Genomic DNA, 21,991 nt, shown 5'->3' on the forward strand with positions numbered 1-21,991 from the left:
GGACAACACACCACGAACGGATATACTGACTCCACCCACCGGCCTTACCAATGTAGTCGTTACACTTCCCAATGTCATAATCCCACACCGAGATGTCGAGGGTCTTCTTTGCCAGCTCGCTGTGCTTGATGTCATAGCTGAATTCCTGCAATGCAACCAACGTGCTCTATTTGCAAATAATAGCATGCCAAAGTAGACATCCTCCACCAGAGGACACTCCTGAAAATGAGTGCATCACATATACACATCACACATACATTGTGTAAAATAAAGATGTACAGTACTATATATATATATATGTGTGTGTGTGTGTGTGTGTGTGTCCAGGAGCCAACACAAAGATCACAAGAAGGGAAACTCACCTCATTGAACTCGGGGTTCAGGGTTTTTTTCTTGATCTGGGTTTTGTTCTTTGCTTTTTTACCCATGTCTGGTTTCAGGCAACTGCAGTGTAGTGGGAGATGTGAACTTAAGCATTTTTCCCATATCAGCTTAATCTACTTTTTTGTAACAAATCGCATAATGATGCTGATGATGAACAACACGCGACAAAAACTGCCAGGTCCATCTGTCTCTTGTTGCTCTACTGTGCCACCTACTGGCAACTAGACGCCTGCAGCATCGTCAGTAGGGCTGAGCATATGAATGGTATCAGGACACGCAACAAAACCTGCATCTATAGTAAAAAGAGGCAGGTTGCTGACAGTGCACGTGTCCGGAGAGCTCACCACATCTCCCAGGGTGGCACAGATGTTATGTGACGTGGGAAAGACCCACTTTAAGCGAATAGCTATTTGTAAATGTTACATTAACAGTGATGAGTAAGAACATCTTGCTACAGGCTGCAGCAGCCTGGGGCAGAGATGTGGAAGGTACAATGGAGCCCCCCCCCAGGAACCTACATTTTGACGAAGGGGTCTGAGTAGCCGTTGGCGTCCATGGCGGCTAGGTGTACGCAGCGCACCACCCCCACGATGAGCCGATTCTGCTGGGTGTTGTACATGAGAGAGATGAGAATGCGTCCGCGCTCCTCCACATCGCCGATGTCCTTCCCCGTCTGCCAGGGAGAGAACAGAGCTCAACACCGGCGGGCAGAGCTGAGGTCAACTAGCAGGATGGGAGTGGGGGCCGGGGGCAAGGCCAACGTGCTGAAAACCCAGAAGCACTGAACAGGCACATGCTGCGACGCACGCGGTACAGCATTCTGGTACAATGACACACTTAAAAATGCTGGGACACACGCAAACAGAGACACTGGGCGCAGACACACTGATAGACCAATAAAAGCTAGCAGTTACACGGTGCTAACGTTTCAATGCTAACACCACAGGGGCAGGTTGGGGGGACAGCTCTCACCTCATCCTCATAGAGTGAAATGCCACGCGCCCCTCCCCCGGTTGCCGTCCGCTTCACCTGGGGAGGACACAGCTGCTGTCATGTGACCGCCACCACGCTCGCCCATCAAATCATAGCATACATTTTCAGCTTTGTTACAATGAGAGGTCCAGGCTTGACAATTGTAATAGCAAAAACATGGAGCATAGCTCACAGTCAAGCAGACACAGAAATCACAGAGAAGAGACTGTCCTTGCTGGTTTTAGCTATTATAACATGGTGATCAGATTTATGTTACGGTCCGGTTTTGGCCAGGCCACAATATAAAGGAAAAGGGCACACAACACAATAGTGGTAGAAGTGCACGGGTGGGGGGGGGGGGGGGATGGCAACTCAAGCCAAAATAACAAACAAAAACACTGAAAACATGTTGCTAAATAGCCTACAAAGAAAAAAACAAAACAAAAGTACATATAACTGTCCTGTCTCCCTGCCAAAACCACTCTGAAGCCCTACTGCCCCTCCATCCACTTTCATGAGACTGATCAGCCACACCTAGCTGGTCATGTGACTGATCAGTCACACCTAGCTGGTCATGTGACTGATCAGTCACACCTAGCTGGTCATGTGACTCGAGCCTCTGAGATCTCGGTCTGTGCAGTATAGGTTTACATTCTATAATTTCACTTGAAAACAAAGATTAAAAGAGTAGAAAAGATGAGGAAAAACATGATGGGTGGTCTTCCAGCAAACATACGCAGTGTATTTTCAGCAACTTGAAGGGGTTACAGCATAATAAACATAATTATATTATAACATAATAAAAACTTGAACCCCCCCCACATCACTGCGGTTGTAAGTCGCACTGTGGTCCTGGGGTAATGCTATTTCCTGCCACTGTATGCTTATATATCGATGGTATGACAATAAAGCCCAATGGTCTTGACTTGACCCTCCTGGACTGAGCAAGTGCAGCGCTATCTTACCGGCACCACTCTCTCCAGGCACACGTTAAAGTTCTTCTTCTGGTTCATCTTCATCTTCTTCAACGCCACCCGAGTCTCACCAATGAATTCATTGTGACCAAACTTGTCCTCATCACAGACGGAAATCCTGAAAAAATTGTACATTTAATATATATTACATTTACATTATGGCTTGGTGTAGTTATACATGAGTATAGAGTACACTGCTAATACATTGTCAGTGTGGACTTTCCCAAGGGTTCCCTGGAATGTTCTGGAATTTAGCATATAGAGACACTCAACGTTGTAGTAAATGATGCTGTGAATTCTGGCTTTGATCACGTTTACCTCCTCATGTAAACCAACATATTCAAGTTCTGCCTGACTGGTAGGAACCACATAACCTCAAAGTTTGGTATGAAATATCCGCCATGCTCAGTCTCTTAAACTCCACTATGACTCCTCCGTGATCGAAAGGCACGATGTTCAGGTGAAGAGGCTACTGTAACATGCTGTCTGTACGTCAGAGAGGCAGATGCAGCAGAGTGGGCGCAGGAAGTAACAATGAGTAAGAGCCGTGTACATTTCACTACATGTTGTACTTGTATAACTATGTACATGACAAATAGAGGAATCTTGAATCTTTCTTGACGGGATATTATCTGCTGAAGCCCTAAAAAACAAACCAAACCTGTTGGCCTCATAACTGGAATGTTACACAAATGCTGAAGAGTCAAACTAGGGTAGATCTATAGTATTTGTGATAAAACGGCCTAGAAATGCCAGCTCCCAGGGGCTTTAAAGCAGAAGACTCCATATATTTTAGCCTTAAAACATCTTTTTATACTCAACAATTGTGCCACATAACAGCTGCAGCCTCTTTGAGAAGTTGGAGCCTGTGACCTACAATCCAATCAAAGATGGTACTTTTGGAGAAAAGCCCCTGCAGGCAGCTACCTGGGCTGTACAAATGAAGGAAACCCCCCCAGCCAGCTCACCTAAGCGTCTTACGCTGCATGTCCTCGTCGGTCAGGCCGTGGTACACCAGTGTCTCGTTCCAGGTCGGGTTGCGAGTGTTTCGCAGGGTCTTGGTGCGTAGCTTGGTGGACTGAGCATGCCAAGGAAACAGGCTGTGTTTTCACTTGGGGTTTCATCCCACATGCCACACAGTCTGGAAGTCTCCTAAGATCATAACTCTTGGCTCTCCAGTACTTGAGCTCCCAAAACAAGTATATTTTCATCACCCACCAGACCTCTCTATTTCTTATCATTGTGCAATTGCACAATATGAGTTTTTGAGCCCGCTGCTTGGAGGACTGGGCTTTGGCCAACTAACTAACCTTTACCCACAATGCACTGCAGTAACTCTCACAGAGAACAGCTCCCTTCTAAGAAAGGTAAACAGTTGTTACCTTGCTGGCCCCAGGCAGTAGGTGCAGCTTGACATAGGGGTCTGCAAGCCCATTGGAGTCCATTGGCTTCAGCCCCTGGGTAAAAAAAAACAGCTTATCATTAGTATACCTTTTATTGCATCAATCAAAACTACCCCTAGGAGACTCTTACACTGTAGTCCTACTGACAAGCATGGGCCTGAAGAACATGTAGTTTAACCATCAAGCTGGACACAGATCACACCCAAAGCCCCAGAAGTCTCAGGGGATCCCAAAATACCTGTCCTGCTTGGGTACACAAAGCTGCTCTGCCCAGGAACTGCCTCTAGTCAAGCTGCACTAACCCCCCCCCCCCCCCAGCAAAGGTGTATGGGATTGTTTATATAAGATAAAATTAGACTTTTTTTGTCAGATGTGGGATTTGAACCCACACCTCCAACCAGAGTCCAAAACAGCCATCACACTAGGCAGTATTGACTCTTGAGTCTGGCACTTCAGACCGGTGTCTCCCAACCCAGTCCAGATGAAGCAAAAATGTGGACTGTGCAGGGTTCCCCGAGCCTTTAGACCACTCGGCCATCCCGACACTAGTCATGTGACCAGTGCCTCTGCAGCCCTGATGTTCCACAGATTTCGTGCAAAATTTTAAAAAGCTTCTGAGTGTGCACTCCAGCTATTATTAGCTTGATATTCATTTGCACTACTTGACATTATTGACTCCAAAGTGTGCATCTAGAAAGATTCACGTATCAGGATGGCAGGGTCAAAGCCAGCACAATTTCCAAACAGGTGCAGTGGGTGACCGTTGCCGGAACACGGGGAGAATGTTCCACTTGGACATTCGTCTTTACCTTGGCTTTCATGATGTTGCAGTGCAAGCTGTTGTTCTCCTGCTCATAGAGAAGGGTGAATTCAAGAGAGCCCAGAGTGGCTGAAATAGAGCAAAAGAGGAATAAATGAATAAAATCTCCGGTATACATAAAAAATGTAGGCCAGACAGGATAAACAGGTCAAACATCGGCTATTTCAAAACTCAAGTCTGAGACGTACAAGCCAAATGTTACCTACAGTCAAAGTGCCATGAATGAATGACAGTCTGGATTAAAGAAGGTCAGTCATTGTACACAAGGTGCAACTAGAGATGTTGGCCCCCCATGAAAGCATATCATATTGGGCCCCCAACCAATCCAATTATAGTTTAAATTTTTTAAGATCCCTGTCATTTGTCCAAATTTCCCCCCTCTTTACAACACCCTTCACTGTACAACACATACTGAACAAGGCTCAAAGTCCTTTATTACGGTAAAAAGTATGGGCAAAAGTTTTGAGAATGACACAACTGTTGGTTTTCTTCAGTGTTTGTAGATCTTTTTGTCAGATGTTTCTATGGTATACTGAAGTATAATTACAAGCATTTCATAAGTGTCAAAGGCTTTTATTGACAATTACATTAAGCTTATGCAAAGACTCAATATTTGCATTGTTGGCCCTTCTTTTTCAAGACCTCTGCAATTCGCCCTGCCATGCTGTCAATCAACTTCTGGGCCAAATCCTGACTGCTGGCAGCCCATTCTTGCATAATCAATGCTTGGAGTTTGTCAGAATTTGTGGGTTTTGTTTGTTCACCCCCCTCTTGAGGATTGACCACAAGTTCTCAATGGGATTAAGGTCTGGGGAGTTTCCTGACCATGGACCCAAAATGTCGATGTTTTGTTCCCCGAGCCACTTAGTTATCACTTTTGCCTTATGGCACAGTGCTCCATCATGCTGGAAAGGCATTGTCCATCACCAGTCTGTTCTTGGATGGTTGGGACTCTCGGAGGATGTTTTGGTACCATTCTTTAGTCATGGCTGTGTTCTTAGGCAGAGCTGTGAGTGAGCTCACTCCCTTGGCTGAGAAGCAGCCCCACACATGAATGGTCTCAGGATGCTTTACTGTTGGCATGACACAAGACTGATGGTAACGCTCACCTTTTGTTCTTCGGACAACCTTTTTTCCAGATGCCTCAAACAATCGGAAAGGGGATTCTTCAGAGAAAATGACTTCACCTCAGCAGTGCAATCCCTGTACCTTTTGCAGAATATTAGTCTGTCCCTGATGTTTTTTTTGGAGAGAAGTGGTTTCTTTGCTACCCTTCTTGACACCAGGCCATCCTCCAAAAGTCTTCGCCTCACTGTGCGCACAGATGCACTCACACCTGCCTACTGTTATTCCTGAGCAAGCTCTACACTGGTGCTGGTGCGCTGATCCTACAGCTGAATCATCTTTAGGAGACAGTCCTGGTACTTGCTGGAGTTTCCTGGGGGCCTTGAAGCCTTCTTCACAACAACTGAATTCTTGAAATTCTTGATGGTCCGATAAATGGTTGATTTAGGTATAATCTTACTAGCAGCAATATCCTTGCCTGTGAAGCCCTTTTTGTGCAAAGCAATGATGACTGCACATGTTTCCTTGCAGGTAACCATGGTTAACAGAGGAAGAACAATGATTTCAAGCACCACCCTCCTTTTAAAGCATCCAGTCTGCTATTCTAACTCAATCAGCATGACAGAGTGATCTCCAGCCTTGTCCTCATCAACACTCTCACCTGTGTTAACGAGAGAATCACTGAAATTATGTCAGCAGGTCCTTTTGTGGCAGGGCTGAAATGCAGTGGAAATGGGTTTTTTTGGGATTATTCGTAAGTTCATTTTCATGGCAAAGAGGGACTTGATCTGATCACTCTTCATAACATTCTGGAGTATATGCAAAGTGACATCATAAAAACTGAGGCAGCAGGCTTTGTGAAAATTAATATTTGTGTCATTCTCAAAATATTTGGCCACGACTACAATTTGTTTCTTTCTAAAGGATAAACGCCAGACCAGATAAACCACAGTGGGCTGAGCGAGTCTAAAGTCAAAGGTAAACATTTTCTCAGGAAACAGCTCGCCTTACTTGCTTCATCCGAGTCATAGCTGTTGGCCTCCTCCTCCTCATCCTTCTCCGGGGGCGGGGGCTGGTGCCGCACAGGGGCCCGACTGTAAGCGGCAGCAGGCTGTCGCCTCTCCTCCTGGACACCAGATGGCACTCTTTCTTCTCTGAGGGGAGCTGGTGCACTGGAGTAATTGGGCTCCATCTCCATTGGGGCTAGAAGGAGAGAGTTCGGTCATGCTTCACTCTCCACTAAATCATAGCATGTAAGTGCCAGTGGGCTGCAGTTTTTAGTCTCTTTAACTGTTTGATTAATCATCTCTTTACTGGGTTCGTGTTGTATTGAAAATATTTGATTTAAAGGTGACCTGAGAACCAGAAGAGCTTTTTTTCCCATTATGTAAGTTGGATGGTTACTTTCTTATTTAAAACAGAAATAATATACAAATGGAGAGTAACAATATACATAAGTCTATGTTGACAGAGTAGGAGGGGGTCGGCGGGTCATCAGTAAAATCACTTATTTAAATCCTTCTAAACGGTTGTTGTATGACTGGGGGGAGCACTGGGGTCTCACCCTGCTCAGCCTTGGCTGACGCTGCCTGTGTCTGGGGGGGCCTGGAGCTCTGCACGGGAACAGCCCGCTTCAGCACCACAGGGCTGCCCTGAGTGTCGTCGCTGCTCTCCCCACGGTAGAGACCTCGCCCTGGCTGCACATCAGTGGGCTTGGGGGGCACAGGAGGATATCCCCCTCGGCCTGAGGGCTGCGTTTCTGCAACACACACGCAGACACATTCAGATGTGTCTCTAGAACGCTGAACTGACATAATCATGCATTCAAAGTAGGCTCCTGTCCATGGCCATACAGGAAGTGATGCAAGAAATAAAGAAACAAAGGCGCAGTGAGCAGAATTATTGTGACATGCAATTTTATTACCCCTGTGGCCTTGGGCTTGCAGGTCATCTTCTAGAATATGGCTGAATTCACTTACTCACCATTCCCTATATAGAGAAATCTATGCAGTTCACTATATAGGGAATTAGCCAGGGAAAGAAGACGACATTTTCAGAGGCTGCATTCCAAGATGCTCTATGCTGGTTTCCTAGCAACCTTTGACAGCTGACATTTGCAAATAGCAAAATAGGGTGACAACATGAATGGAATAAAGGGGATAAAATGATGGATGTGTAGACCCATCATTTATGTATCGTTCTTAATTTCAAATTACCATCATATTATTATCTTATTAAATTATTTATCATGTAGTATTTATCACCAGCCAGTCTACATTTTTGCTCCCTTCCAGCACACCTGAATCAACCAATCAAATAATACCTGGGACAGATGTGATGGCTGTTGGGAAGGAACAAATATGGACTGACTGGGGGTCTCAGAGGACTGGGCTGAGCTGAGACACACCTATTTATGGCATACATGCAGCATTGCAGTGTACAAGGTTTGTACACTACAATTTGCAGTGTATTATGGGTATTTTATAGTGCATTATATAATGGCTTAAACTCTCTATATATTGCACTATCAAGGAATGGAAGCCATTTCATAAGCAGCCTATGTGTGTGACACCACTGCTGATGGGTCAGGGGTGGGTCCTAAGCAGGCAGAGCCCTGGCTGAGGTGGGCTGAAGGGGCTGGCTGCTCACCTGTCAGCTGTTGCTCAGAACTGTGGCTCTGGCTCTCCACTGGGCCTAGGCATACATGCATGAACTTACCAGAAGGGTATAGGCTCTAATCTCCGAATGGACACTTCTGTTATATAGACACTGAACCTGAATCGCTTTGGGGACTGTACCTAGTTGTGTATATGTGCAAATGGTTTGCATCATGTTTGAAAAAATTGATAAAATAAAACTGTCTAAGACAAGTGAGAAAAAGATGGAAGCTGGAGTTATTTTATTAGATTTTGTTGGCCATGTTTTTTGTTTTCAAGTTAGTCATTTCACTTTTCAGTCTACTTAAGTCACATTTTGTAGTCTTTCTTAAAAACATTTAGTTTGAATACACCTCTTGCCTCTAGTCAACCTGGTCTTCCACTTTGTCCCCATGCGCAGAGCTCACCCCAAATAAAAACCCTGGTTGGTCAAGCAGCTCCTTTCATCATCTACCTTCAATTAATGTCACACTGAATATCTATGAAATATAAATCAATATACTTTACCTTTTAATTAGTATCTGACAGATGGTTAGGATACATGAGGTCTTATGGCATGAAGAAGGGGATAAAGTTACATCAGACTCAGTCTTTCAAATGCAATGAATAACCATGACTGTTAAAGGCCCCCCACTCACCCCTGCTTTGTGTCCTGGGCTGACTGGGGGCCCTCGCTTCGGGGCCCGGAGGCTCCTGGGCACTGGGAATTGGCTGGGCACTCGCTTCCCGATTCTTGGAGATGGGTATGGGGGAGGGCAGCATCTGCTTGGGCATGCCCTTGAAGAACCAGGCCCCGGAGCGCTTCCACACCTGGGAGTCCGGGGGGGGGGGGGGGGGGGCAAATGCGTGAGGTATGTTAGCTTCCAGCCTCCTAATTGTGTGTCTGTCCTCCATCCCTTTGCTCACCAGGATCTGAACACTGCAGTTTGCAAACAGGCTGGCTAATTAGCCAGTGCCGACACACTTGGACTCTGCCCCAGATCAGATATTGCATCCGTCAAACATCAAAACAGAAGCCTTGCAAAAATCAGAAATATTTCAAATGAATTAAGGTGCCTTAAAAACACATTTTAATTGAATATTCAACACATCAAGCTATGCAAGTTCATAAATATTTCTCCTTAACCACAGGTTTGATTGCAGCTTTGCCAACCATCCGCAGATATCAGGGAAATTGGTAATGTGTAAATGTCTATGGTGCCACTGTAGCTCTGGCTGTGGTTCATGCCCACTAAGGGTAATTTAGAGACACAGATTCACCTAACTGCATGTTACTGAACTGCAGCAGAAAATAAGAGCACCCAAAAAAACTAGCAGAATGTGCAATATCCAGACAGAGAGCCAGAAAGGGGAATCGAGCCCACAATCCTGAAGGTGGGAGGTTGCATCGCTACCCACTCAGCCACCCTATATGTGTTATAAGCTACAGATTTTTTTAACACATTTCCAAAAATTCTACAATGCCACATTTTCACCAGTTGGTCATGCTTTGGGGTTGTAGATGCTTTTTAACAGAATGGTGACTATCAGTATCAGCTTTGACAACTGGTAGATATCTCCTAATGTGCAAGCACTATACTGCCAAAAGTATTGGAACACCTGCCTTTACACACACATGAACTTTAATGACATCCCATTCTTAATACATAGGCTTTAATATGCAGTTGGCCCACCCTTTGCAGTTATAACAGCTTCAACTGTTCAGGGAAGGATGTGCCCAAGGTCTATGTTTATGGGAATTTTTGACCATTCTTCCAGGAGAGCATCTGTGAGGTCTCTGTTGTTCCCAATTGCTTCCACTTTGTTATAATACCACTAACAGTTGACCATGGAATATTTAATAGTGAGGAAATTTCACGAGTAGACTTATTGCACAGGTGGCATCCTATCACGGTACCACACTTCACTGAGCTCCTGATAGTGACCCATTCTTTCGCAAATGTTTGCAGAAGCAGTCTGCATGCCTAGGTGCTTGATTTTATATACCTGTCGCTATGGAAGTGATTGGAACACCTGAATTCAATGATTTGGAGGGGTGTCCCAATACTTTTGGCAATACAGACGCTCCTCTACTTACGAACATTCAACTTCCGAACTTTCAGACATATCAACGAAGAGGACTGTAAGCCCAAATTGTGTTCCTTGGGCTCCCGTTTCCTGTGCGCAACATCAATTTTTTTTTCTGCACTCCAATTCCGCCTCGTACGACTTCTGGCCGCTACTCCCGTCGTGCAGCAGCGTAGCGTGCGAACTCCCAGCAGCGTAGCGTGCGTACTCCCAGCAGTGTAGTGTGGTGTACTCCCAGCATCCTAGTTCTTTGTACTTGCGTATACCCGTAAAATGATGTTGAATAACGACTTACAAACAATTCAAGTTACAAATAGCTGTTCAGAACGTATCTCATTCGTAAGTAGAGGAGCGTCTGTATAGTGAACATGCCTGTGATTGGTCTAGGCATTTCTGGATTATGGGTCAAAGCAACATCCACTGCCTCTCGCCTCTCACGCATTAAATTTGCTTAATGAAGTGGGTTAATCGCAGCACAAATGTTTAGTGGGCATTACCACAGCCAACCAGAAAACCATTTGGCTTCTAAAGTGCCCTACAAGCTGAATTCAACATTGGTAACTCTTGAGTAGGACTTAAGAATCATTTCTTATGTGTCATGGAGAGGGTGTTTTCTCATAAGCAGGCCCATCTGGCCCCGCCCCTTCATCTCTATCTGCTCACAGGCTGGCCCATCTGGCCCCGCCCCTTCATCTCTATCTGCTCACAGGCTGGCCCATCTGGCCCCGCCCCCTCACCTCTCTCTGCTCACAGGCTGACCCATCTGGCCCCGCCCCCTCACCTCTCTCTGCTCACAGGCTGACCCATCTGGCCCCGCCCCCTAACCTCTCTCTGCTCACAGGCTGACCCATCTGGCCCCGCCCCCTCACCTCTCTCTGCTCACAGGCTGGCCCATCTGGCCCCGCCCCCTCACCTCTCTCTGCTCACAGGCTGACCCATCTGGCCCCGCCCCCTCACCTCTCTCTGCTCACAGGCTGACCCATCTGGCCCCGCCCCCTCACCTCTCTCTGCTCACAGGCTGACCCATCTGGCCCTGCCCCCTCACCTCTCTCTGCTCACAGGCTGACCCATCTGGCCCCGCCCCCTCACCTCTCTCTGCTCGCCGCAGATCTTGCAGAGCCACACAGCCCGAGGACGCCGGCCAGTCTGAATGCCACACTTAGTGCACATGTTCTTCGGATTGGAAGATGGGGGGGGGGGGGGGGTTATGGACAACAGAAAGAGGGGTTATGGACAACAGAAAGAGAAGGACACAGGAAAATTACCCCCACCACTGGGTCTGAACCCTAATCACAGCAGTCCAGCAGACACCCCCATAGACCTGAAATGGGCTTTCCTTTCTTTAGGCACACGGATACTGGTTTCTCTTGCAGGTGCAGCTGTACTTTACCAGTATATTAACCACTGAGACCAGTTCAACCCACTTCTGGGTGATTGAATACTCTACAAGAATATTCTGCTAGAGGAATCAGTCAGTTGGTTACAGATAGGTTTGTGGATGGCTGAACTTCTCAGCACTGTTGACCAGTTGGCTTACCAACACATCTACTGGTGGGTATGATCACGTCAGCTTTCCAAGAAACAAAGCCCACCTTCTTGCAGTCTTCACACACCACAGAGCTGACCCCAGGTGCTCCCAGGAGCTCCCCACACAGCAGGCAGCGTGACACTCCGTCCCCACACACTGTCTTCTTTATGGTGTCAAGCTGGTTGACCAGGCGGCTGCATGAGGACACAGAGAACCAGAATTACACTAAGGTTATGTCCACTGTCCCATCTCTAACCTCTAACCTTAAAAAAGCATGTTATCCCATCTCCAGCTCTAACCACCAGATCTAATCTCTAACCCAGTTATTCCATCAACCATAACACCTAATTCTATCTGTAACCTTAACTATGATCCAAACTGTCTGTCCTTCTTCTTTCAATAGTTTACAGTTACAAGTTACAAACAGATGTTTTTATCCAAAGCATCATACGATAAAAAGATGGGTCACATAGTCCCTGGAGAAACTGGGAACGAAGAGTCTTGCTCAGGGACCCAACAGTGAAAACAGTGAACTCTGCCGAATCTAGGATTTGAATCAGCAACCTTCTGATAACAGACACAGCGTCCTCAGCCACAGAGCCACACAATGCCAACAGCACAGCAACACCGCTCACACTTAGATCACAGTGAGAATGTTCATAGTCAAATGTTGGTGGAATTCTAGCAACAAAACACGCTACCAGGGAACATCAAACAAGAGCATTGATTTTCTCTATTAATATTGAAAAGTAGGCCTGCCCCTGTATGTAAGCATCTCGTCTTCTCACTGTGGTGATCTGGAGGTCACAATCAAGAAGGCAGAAGAAGCCGCATGTTTGAAGGACACTTAAATTGTATCTTCTCATTAATGATCATTTTATACTATTCTGTCCTACATTAAGTACAAAAAGTAATACAGGAACATTTCTAAGAGTCATGTCAACTATTTTTTACATTTACAAGTGCTGTTTCACAACAGTAAGCAAAGGCAATGAAAAAAAAAATAGGAAATGTTGGACAAGTAATGTAGGAATAGTATAACCAGGCTCCAAAAATGCAATCAAATATTTCTAGGCTATTCAAAGTCAAACTGAAAGTGGCGAGGTCAGACGGAGGTCAGATGGAGGTCAGACGGAGGTCAGACGGAGGGTCACATCCCTCACCCGATCCTCTCCTGCTCCATGGCCTCCATCTTCTCGGCCCGAGCGATGACGCCGTTGATGATCTCCTTCTCTTCATCGGTCAGGTCGTCCCCGGGGGGAGGGTTGGGCTGTGGCGTCCAGTCAGCCCTCCGGGAAACAGGAAAGCAGGAGGGTCAGGTGGCAGGGGGGGGCGAGCATTGTCACACACACACACACACACACACACACACACACAGGCTTGTAATTTTATCGTTGTGGTGACTCTCCATTCATTTCTATGGGGAAAACTCTAATCTCAACCTGACGAACTTACTCCCCACCCAGCCCTAACCTTGACCATAAGTAACCAAACAAAATACAAGACATTTGACATTTTAATTTTTTTGATTGCATTCACAGATCTTTGTGGGGACCTGAATAATTAAGTGGAAAAACAACATCAGAATAACACAATGTAATATAAACCGAATCCATACACACACGCACACTACCAGACAGACAGACAGACACACGGACACATGCACACACATGCATACATACACACACACACATACAGATACACACATACATATGCAGAAGCCTGTATGCCGGCAGCCATGTGGTATGTCAGTCAATGCCGGACTCCGACTTTTTTGCGCAGTTTCATAACCCCTCCCACAGTGCTGGGGAGGGTATGGTGCATTACCGCAAAACAGAGAGCCCCCCCCCCCCCACAAGTGTCTGCACAGCGTCAGGCTGTCTGTCTGTAGTATGGAGACGCTGGCAGACTGCGACAGACACACACACACACACACACGCAGAGTGGCAGCCGTCTACTCACTGGTCCTTATCACTGCAGCACGGGGGAGACCCACAGAGGAGGAGATTAGAGGCAGCCATGCTGCCATCATTAAGGCATCCTGACACCATGCTGCTGTCCTCATGCACTCTCTCAGTGGCCTGAGTCCAGCACCGGCATCCCAACAACGCTAATCCCGTCAACAGGGGCATGCTCACCACGCCCTGATACTCTTAACGTCTTCATTTGTGATTTGTCACTCTTACAAACCATTTTCCAGGAGACTTACAATCCCCATATTCTTGCTGAGCTTTCCCCCCCTTCCACCCGGCCATTTTTAATTTCCCTTCACGGGATTGGCTGTAAAACACTCTGCAAAGCATGCTCCATTGGTGGATTACCTGGCCGGCATGCGCGACTGCCTCCCGTGGGGGCCCCAGCGCTCCGAGCTCGTCCCCATCACTGCGTCCGTCATGGATGCTCTGCGGGGGTCTAGGGGAGAGCGTGTGTTGGGGAGGGAGAGAGTGGGTGGGGGAGCCAACATCTCGGATGGCTGCAGGCCTGGTCGCAGTTTTAACAGTTTTTTTAAATAACATTTTGCAAAAAAACAAAGCCTGAGAAAATATTGATGTAATCAGCTGGAGGATAGAAGACCAATGAATCAGCAGCACATAAGAACCTTCCCAAGATCCTAAGCTCAGATAGTTAGCATCCAAGAATGTTTCTGACCACACATTTTCCTGAACTTCAATATTGTTCCGTTTTTATTTATTTTGTCCAATACAAGGTGCACTGTGATGGTCTGACGGGACTGGAGAATCATACATGTATGGATTCAAGTAGCATCCTTGATGCCACATTATCTAGAGTACCAGGGGCAAATGGAGCCACATACCCACCAGCATGACTGCATCCAAGTGCCATGAAGGATAAACTGATTTTAAAATGCAGAAGAGAAAGAATGAAATACCCACAATGCCTCTGAATGTTTTCCTTCTCTTGGCAAAAGGAGGCTTAAGGCCGATAAAAAGAACCAGCTGCTTTGCAACACCATGTGAATGTGTTTTTGGTGCTAGAATCAGTGTGTCAATTGCATTGTGCCCCCCCCCCCCAACCCCCAGCGTTACTCAGACTGTCCGCGTGGTGTGTACAGCACCACCTGCTCAGCTGCTGGCAGACACCCAGAAAGGGACGCTTATAAAGTGACAAGCTTACTGTGACACAAGTGGCCATACTGCTGAATGGAGGAGGGCTGGGTGCCGGAGACGCCCCTCCGGACTGCACTACACCTTTCCTTCCCTCCCCTTTCCTGATGCACCTGTAAGGCCCAGCTGGCTGGTGTCTTTGCTCGGGGTGACAGCCTTATCGAGTCCTGAGGGCATGTAGAGTCCCTGCCTTTCTGCCTGAGCCTTGCACTCATCCTTCTTGCATCCTGATAAGCTGGGAGATTTGGGCTCTTCATCTGACAGAACAGCCAGCTGAATGGTATGGGAAGAGGCAGCTCTAATAAGGCATCCTGGGGCAGCGTTAGAGGGCTTCTGCATGTACCTGGGACAGGCGAGCTGTGACTTTAAGGTGAAAGTTCACAGAGGGTCTGGGGATGATGTAGGGGGCGGGGCTCCTCTCAGTCGAGGCGGAGAAAGTGGCCTTCCACCTCCACGTGGCCTCAGTGTGTGCAAGGTCTCCTGGGAAAACAGGTGGGATGGGGGCTCAGTGCTGCATCTGTCAGGCAGAGAGGGGACCCCCCCCCCCACCCGGAGACCAGCTCACACCCCAAAATAATACATATCATCTGTCAGGCAGAGAGGGGACCCCCCCCCCACCCAGAGACCACCTCACACCCCAAAATACATATCATCTGTCAGGCAGAGAGGGGACCCCCCCCCCCCCACCCGGAGACCACCTCACACCCCAAAATAATACATATCATCTGTCAGGCAGAGAGGGGACCCCCCCCCCACCCGGAGACCACCTCACACCCCAAAATAATACATATCATCTGTCAGGCAGAGAGGGGACCCCCCCCCCCCCACCCGGAGACCACCTCACACCCCAAAATAATACATATCATCTGTCAGGCAGAGAGGGGACCCCCCCCCACCCAGAGACCACTGTCAGGCAGAGCGGGGACCCCCCCCCCACCCGGAGACCACCTCACACCTCAAAATAATACATATCATCTGTCAGGCAGAGAGGGGACCCCCCCCCCCACCCGGAGACCACCTCACACCCAAAAATAATACATATCATCTGTCAGGCAGAGAGGGGACCCCCCCCCCCCACCCGGAGACCACCTCACACCCCAAAATAATACATATCATCTGTCAGGCAGAGAGGGGACCCCCCCCCCCACCCAGAGACCACCTCACACCCCAAAATAATACATATCATCTTTCAGGCAGAGAGGGGACCCCCCCCACCCAGAGACCACCTCACACCTCAAAATTAATACATATCATCTGTCAGGCAGAGAGGGGATCCCCCCCCCCCACCCGGAGACCACCTCACACCCCAAAATAATACATATCAGAACCCGGCTGAAGAGTTACAGAGAGACAGAGGGTGAGTGAGAGGTGGGGGGTGAAACAGAAGAAACAGCCAAACACCCATGACAGGGATGTCCAGTGTTTGCTGTAGTCCTCTATTCAGTCTCTGACCTCCTAATCTGGGGGGGGTGGGGACCATGGGCTAGCTGACCACATCCACCGTGCTGGTCCTGGGCCGCTCACCGCAGCATAGCACTGAAGAGAAACAGCCGCGGTGCCACGCAAGAGTGAGGAGTGAAGCGGGAGCAGGCTCAAATGGTGAGGAGTGAAGCGGAAGCAGGCTGAAATGGTGAGGAGTGAAGCGGGAGCAGGCTCTAATGGTGAGGAGTGAAGCGGGAGCAGGCTCTAATGGTGAGGAGCGAAGTGGAAGCAGGCTGAAATGGTGAGGAGTGAAGCGGGAGTAGGCTCTAATGGTGAGGAGCGAAGTGGAAGCAGGCTCAAATGGTGAGGAGTGAAGCGGGAGCAGGCTCTAATGGTGAGGAGCGAAGTGGAAGCAGGCTGAAATGGTGAGGAGTGAAGCGGGAGTAGGCTCTAATGGTGAGGAGTGAAGTGGAAGCAGGCTGAAATGGTGAGGAGTGAAGCGGGAGCAGGCTCTAATGGTGAGGAGTGAAGCGGGAGCAGGCTCTAATGGTGAGGAGTGAAGCGGGAGCACGCTCTAATGGTGAGGAGCGAAGCGGGAGCAGGCTCTAATGGGCGCCAGAGAACGATCTGGATTTCACAACGGATCACCGGTTCAGGTTATAAGCAGCTCCCCTAAATCTGCTGGTGAGCAACACAAACCAGTTGGCTTTCTAGAAGCCTGCAGAAAACCAGCCTGATCTGCTGGGGACTTACACAAAGGTAGGAGAGGAACTGCAAACAGGAACCAGGGTACAGAGCTGGGAGAGTCAGGCTGCTGCTCGTGTAGGAATAGCACCCCCCACCATCTCACACAACCATTAAGAGCGATTGGGGGTAAAGGTCCAGAATGGATTGAACCGAAAATCAGCAGCAGCGCGAGCAAGCAGTTAGTCACCGTATGACTTAACCGTGTTGCCAGGACACGGAGCTGACAGAAATGAAGCCGTTACTGAGGCGCAGTGTCGACTGGCACAGACTGACAATGAAAAGAGCACAGTGTGGTGCGTTATGCTGGCTCAGCGGCTTCCACTGCAGCCTCATACCCCTAAGGCTGTGGGTGCACTTGGTATGGTCTCCTAGTACTAGCATGGATGTCCTCCTACGATCTAAAAACATGTAGTTTTCATGAATTGGTGTATCTAATTTTCCCATAGTGTATGTGCACATGCCGGCCTGCTGCCCTGTGCTGCCTGGGACAGATAAGAGGCTGTGGATGACAGCAGAGCTGAATCCCCTTCCATTCCTCTGCTGTTCCTGTTCCTCCATAAGCCTGGAGGGAGAGCGGAGTCAATGTGGAGATTCAACACGGCGGCACCAGCAGAGCAGGGCAGCCAGGCGGCTTCGTCTGCATATCGTAACCGCTTGGCTCAATAAATGGCAAGAGGGGCAAACCGGAAATGCTGGTGCAACTGGCACGGCAGTATGGACCCCTCCCAGTCCAGCCCAGGCCACCGATGCATGTTAGCGGTAGAATGACCATCATTTACAAGCATGATTTCCACTTCATCTCCGCATGTAAAAGTTAGGATTCTGTGCGCCTGCGTTTACCTGCCATGGGGGCAGGGGGGCAGCTGGCCTACAGCATACTGGGAGGGAGGAGACTGGTCTCGGCCTTTTCGCTGGTCCCCCCCTTATTCCCAGCAATGGTTTGTTCGTTCTTGGCCCCCAGTAGCCCACAGCGACATCCTGCTCAAACATCCTGGGACTGCCTGCCTACCCTGTGACAGTCCACAGGATTGGGGGGGGTCCTGGTCTTTTTCGAACCCAGACCAGCCCTGTACCTTCACTCCTGCATCTAGCTGGTCTCCACTGACCTGGAACTGAGCCCTAATCTCCATAATGGGCCAGTCACTCACTCACGCCACATCATGCACTTTCACATCGTAATTCTCTCTCTCCTGCTAGATATTTGCATTTCGTATTTAACTCTGATTTATAATAAAACAAGAATAAGCATAATACCTTATCTGGGGTTTCTCAAGTAGGTTAATGAGATTCTGAAATCAATGCAGATTCAGTATATTTGGCAATCAATTTGCGTTATTGCTCATTCATCAATCTCCCACATTGCACAGTCCATGCAAGGCGGGTGCTCTGGAGTGCTGCAGCTGGGGTGGGGGGTCGGCTTGGATGCTGTCTGACGTGCCCAGTGAGCGATGCATTTGCGGCTGGCTGCTCGCCCCGAGGGGACACAAACAACAGCCAGGGCTGCGACTGAGAGTCGCGGACAGACTGATGACAAATGGAGTCCGACTCTCCTCCCAACGCATCAGACCACTGGGGCCACATCGTTCCAAATTGCCCCACGGTGATAAAAAGCAGGCAGCTGTAAATTAGTTAAACCTCAGAAGCAGGAAGCCTGCATTTTTATGCCAGGATTATCTATTATTGATTGACCATCTTTGTGGTACAAAGATGAGCTTTGATTGTAATGCCCATAGAAATGAGCGTGCCAAGTGTAAACAGCAGGGCGGCACGTGCAGCCACGACCTCGTAAGCGATGCCATTACAGGCCGGTCCGGTCCGGTCGGGTCGGGTCGCGGCATTCAAAAAAATAAAAAAGCATCCGCAGTGGTCAGTGTTCAGGCATCACCCGTCGCCAAACACGAATATCTGCTGTGTCCAGACGGCTGATGGTGCTACTTTATCACGCTAAAGGCACGAAACGGAAGAGAGCGACAGCTGGGGAAAATGTCCCGTATGTACATCAAGCTGTTAGCATGCTGCTAAGCGAAGACCACCAGAGCCGCCCTTCATAGGAGGTACGGTGCGGGGTTTTCAGGACGGGGATGAGGGGTAAAGCCTGCCAGGGGTCATGTGACCTCTGCTTATGTTCAACTATGACTAAAGCATCACAGTCAGGGAAGTAGGATGAAGAGCATCTTCCCCTGGGAAGATGTGGGTAGCAATGGGGGGGGCTGTCCAAGACTAGGGCCAAGGGAGAGTGTGTTGGGGACTGAGGAATGAAAGGTATTTGCCACACACACACACACACACACACACACACACACACATACGCACACACATACACAGACACACACACACACATATACACACACATACACACACACACACACACACATACACAGACACACACACACACACACATACACAGACACAGTGGCCACTGACATTCTCCATTAGCCCCACCAACGCATCCCTCCACCATTCTTACCAGTGTTTACCCTAGCATTATATTAGGGGGGCGCCCCGCCCTCTCAACAGCACTTCCTGCCCCCCCCTTGAAGGTCAAGTTAATTTTATTTAATTTTATTTTCTATATAGTGCCAGATCACAACAGAAGTCATTTAAGGTTACCTTTCTTATAGAACAAGCAGTGCCTGAAGTGGGCCGGAACGCAGTTCCGGAACTTCTGTATTTTCGTCTTTTGGGTTCCGCCACTTTTTTCTCCGTTCCGGTACTTACTGAAACTGATCCGACGCAGCGACAGTGGCCCGAGAATAGACAATATCGCAAGACCGATAAAAGACTACATTACCCACGAGCCACGACAGTGCCCTATCATATGCATCCACTGAGTCCCAACCAATCGCATCAGCTTTAGCCCTAGTCTATTGTTAGGCCTACAAGTATCACACTGGTCTGGTTCATGTTGCTTTAATGGTTTTTTAGTATTCCATTTGTGAATTAGAAAAAAGTAGCCTATGCCTATAGGTTATTGCTTGGAAGAATGATTAAATTAAAATAGTTTTTGAACAAACACATCCTAAAGACTTGATTTTTTTTTCACCGCACAAATGTCAAATGTCGGAATAAGTTCCTGCACTTATTTTTTCCCACTTCAAGCACTGAGAACAAGTCAATACATTGTCCTTTTATTAAACAAACTAAATAGCCTTATGTTATTTATCTTATTTACACAACAGCTTGTCATTTTTGTCTCTACACAGTCGCCCGTTTACAATTCTCCTCTGCTTTCTGTATCGCGCATGGCGGAGTTCTGCCCCGACACACAGGTGAGCACACTCCCACCAGCGGACAGAGAGCACGTGTCGGAAAATATGTCGCGTCAGCCACCTGAAAAGCAGATGTCTGCATTTTTTTGACTGCTGTCATTAAAAGAAACACATGAACACCATGAATCCTGTCGGTGTCCGTCTGCCCCCCCCCAAAGCTGTAAACCTAGGGGAAACACTGCTTACCATGTCACTGGTACACGACTGGCAGCTCACTATTGACCATAGTGCTCCTTCTCTGCGTGATCACCATGAAAATGTGTTTGTCAGACAAGCCTCCAAGTTTAGGCTGACAAAGCAGGGCTCTGCCTTCTGACTCCTGGGACGGCACCGCTAACCTAATCCCATACCTAACCTAATCCCGTACCTAACCCTAACCTAATCCCGGCTTCACCCACTGCCCTGCCCTTACCCTCAGAGCACTATGATCGCTCTAGCCCAGGGGTGGCCAGTCTTATCCGCAAAGGGCCGCTGTGTACGCGGGTTTTCGCTGCAACTCCCTAATTAGATTACTAATTAGAGGACTGATTGGCTGAAGAGTCCTCACACCTGGGTTTGAACAGCTGACATAAAGGTTATCCCAAAACCTGCATACACACCGGCCCTTTGCGGATAAGATTGGCCGCCCCTGCTCTAGCCAATGGAGTAGCAAAGACTAATAATTGATGATAATAATTTAAATACAAAGGTCTGAATGAAACAAAATTAGATACTATCCCCCCCCCCCCCATGCCCCTTGCTTGAGCCAGTGGTGTGAGCCGGTGTCCTGTGACCTGCGATTGCCCACGAGAGCAGAAGCTCGGTGCTGAATTCCCCCTTAATCACTCCCGCACAGCAGCAATATGACATTAATTCTCACTCCATGGGCATGAAAGGCTTCTGCCTTAATGACCAATTAGGCAAGAACAGGAACTGTGGCAGGTCCACAAACATGATTAACTGCTGCGATGCGAATGACTGTGCTCAGGTCCCGCTGTCAGCACACCGAGGTCCCGGGGAACATGTCAGAAAGGTAAATATGCCCCCCTCCCAGGGTCAGGCACGTAAGGACAGCGATGTCCGTCACATGTTGCAGAGCGGAGGTATGCTGCTGGCTCACGCTCTGTGTTTCATGGCAACATACAGGGTGAAGAGGCAGCATGATTCCAGCCTAAACACGGCCATTTTAGCTGCTCCTACCTGAAGACCATTTCAGACACAGGCAGATCCTGCTCAGTGATTAAAGGGAAAAAAACACTTTGGGCAAAATGCTAATCATTAAGCAAATATCTAGAAGCTAGCTCTGGCCCAGCACAAAATCTCATTATCTGCCTGCCAACGAGTGTCTCAGAAGACCTAATGGGAAATGGACAGCAGAGGTGAGCGAACACGACGTTGAGTGGCAGGTGGTCGACCAATGGGGGGGACCGTAAATCAATCGGCATAGATTACTGGTGCTGGTGGATGGTGAGAGCAAGCTGCTCCTCCCCCGAATGAGGCCTTCTGAATTATTCATGACTGTACTTAAAGTTCCAGCGCTTCTCACGTCCATCAAGTTCTCAGAGAGCATTTCACTAAT

General features: G+C 48.2%; 1 protein-coding gene across 10 annotated transcripts in view; it reads right to left on the reverse strand.

Annotated features, from left to right (window-relative positions):
• Nucleotides 1-21,991, reverse strand: part of LOC111850578 (rabphilin-3A-like) — a 31,218-nt gene that overhangs the window by 3,348 nt on the left and 5,879 nt on the right. For 3 of the 10 annotated variants that reach the window (XM_072709169.1, XM_072709170.1, XM_072709168.1), the window contains exons 2-19: nucleotides 15,339-15,475; nucleotides 14,192-14,282; nucleotides 13,833-13,844; nucleotides 13,034-13,159; nucleotides 11,935-12,064; nucleotides 11,432-11,515; nucleotides 8,914-9,085; nucleotides 8,268-8,312; nucleotides 7,183-7,377; nucleotides 6,630-6,821; nucleotides 4,543-4,622; nucleotides 3,713-3,787; nucleotides 3,299-3,408; nucleotides 2,322-2,448; nucleotides 1,357-1,413; nucleotides 903-1,057; nucleotides 363-444; nucleotides 49-145 (exon numbers count right to left, since the gene is read on the reverse strand). In XM_072709169.1, coding sequence (XP_072565270.1) covers nucleotides 49-145; nucleotides 363-444; nucleotides 903-1,057; nucleotides 1,357-1,413; nucleotides 2,322-2,448; nucleotides 3,299-3,408; nucleotides 3,713-3,787; nucleotides 4,543-4,622; nucleotides 6,630-6,821; nucleotides 7,183-7,377; nucleotides 8,268-8,312; nucleotides 8,914-9,085; nucleotides 11,432-11,515; nucleotides 11,935-12,064; nucleotides 13,034-13,159; nucleotides 13,833-13,844; nucleotides 14,192-14,265 — 1,813 coding nt within the window. In that variant the 5' untranslated portion in view covers nucleotides 14,266-14,282; nucleotides 15,339-15,475. Of the gene's footprint in view, nucleotides 1-48; nucleotides 146-362; nucleotides 445-902; nucleotides 1,058-1,356; nucleotides 1,414-2,321; nucleotides 2,449-3,298; nucleotides 3,409-3,712; nucleotides 3,788-4,542; nucleotides 4,623-6,629; nucleotides 6,822-7,182; nucleotides 7,378-8,267; nucleotides 8,313-8,913; nucleotides 9,086-11,431; nucleotides 11,516-11,934; nucleotides 12,065-13,033; nucleotides 13,160-13,832; nucleotides 13,845-14,191; nucleotides 14,283-15,005; nucleotides 15,309-15,338; nucleotides 15,476-21,991 lie in introns of those variants that run through there. The other 7 variants (XM_072709172.1, XM_072709171.1, XM_072709165.1 and 4 more) reach the window with 6 other exon arrangements.

Source organism: Paramormyrops kingsleyae, chromosome 2 (assembly GCF_048594095.1).
Source record: "Paramormyrops kingsleyae isolate MSU_618 chromosome 2, PKINGS_0.4, whole genome shotgun sequence".
NCBI classification, from domain to species: Eukaryota; Metazoa; Chordata; class Actinopteri; order Osteoglossiformes; family Mormyridae; genus Paramormyrops; species Paramormyrops kingsleyae.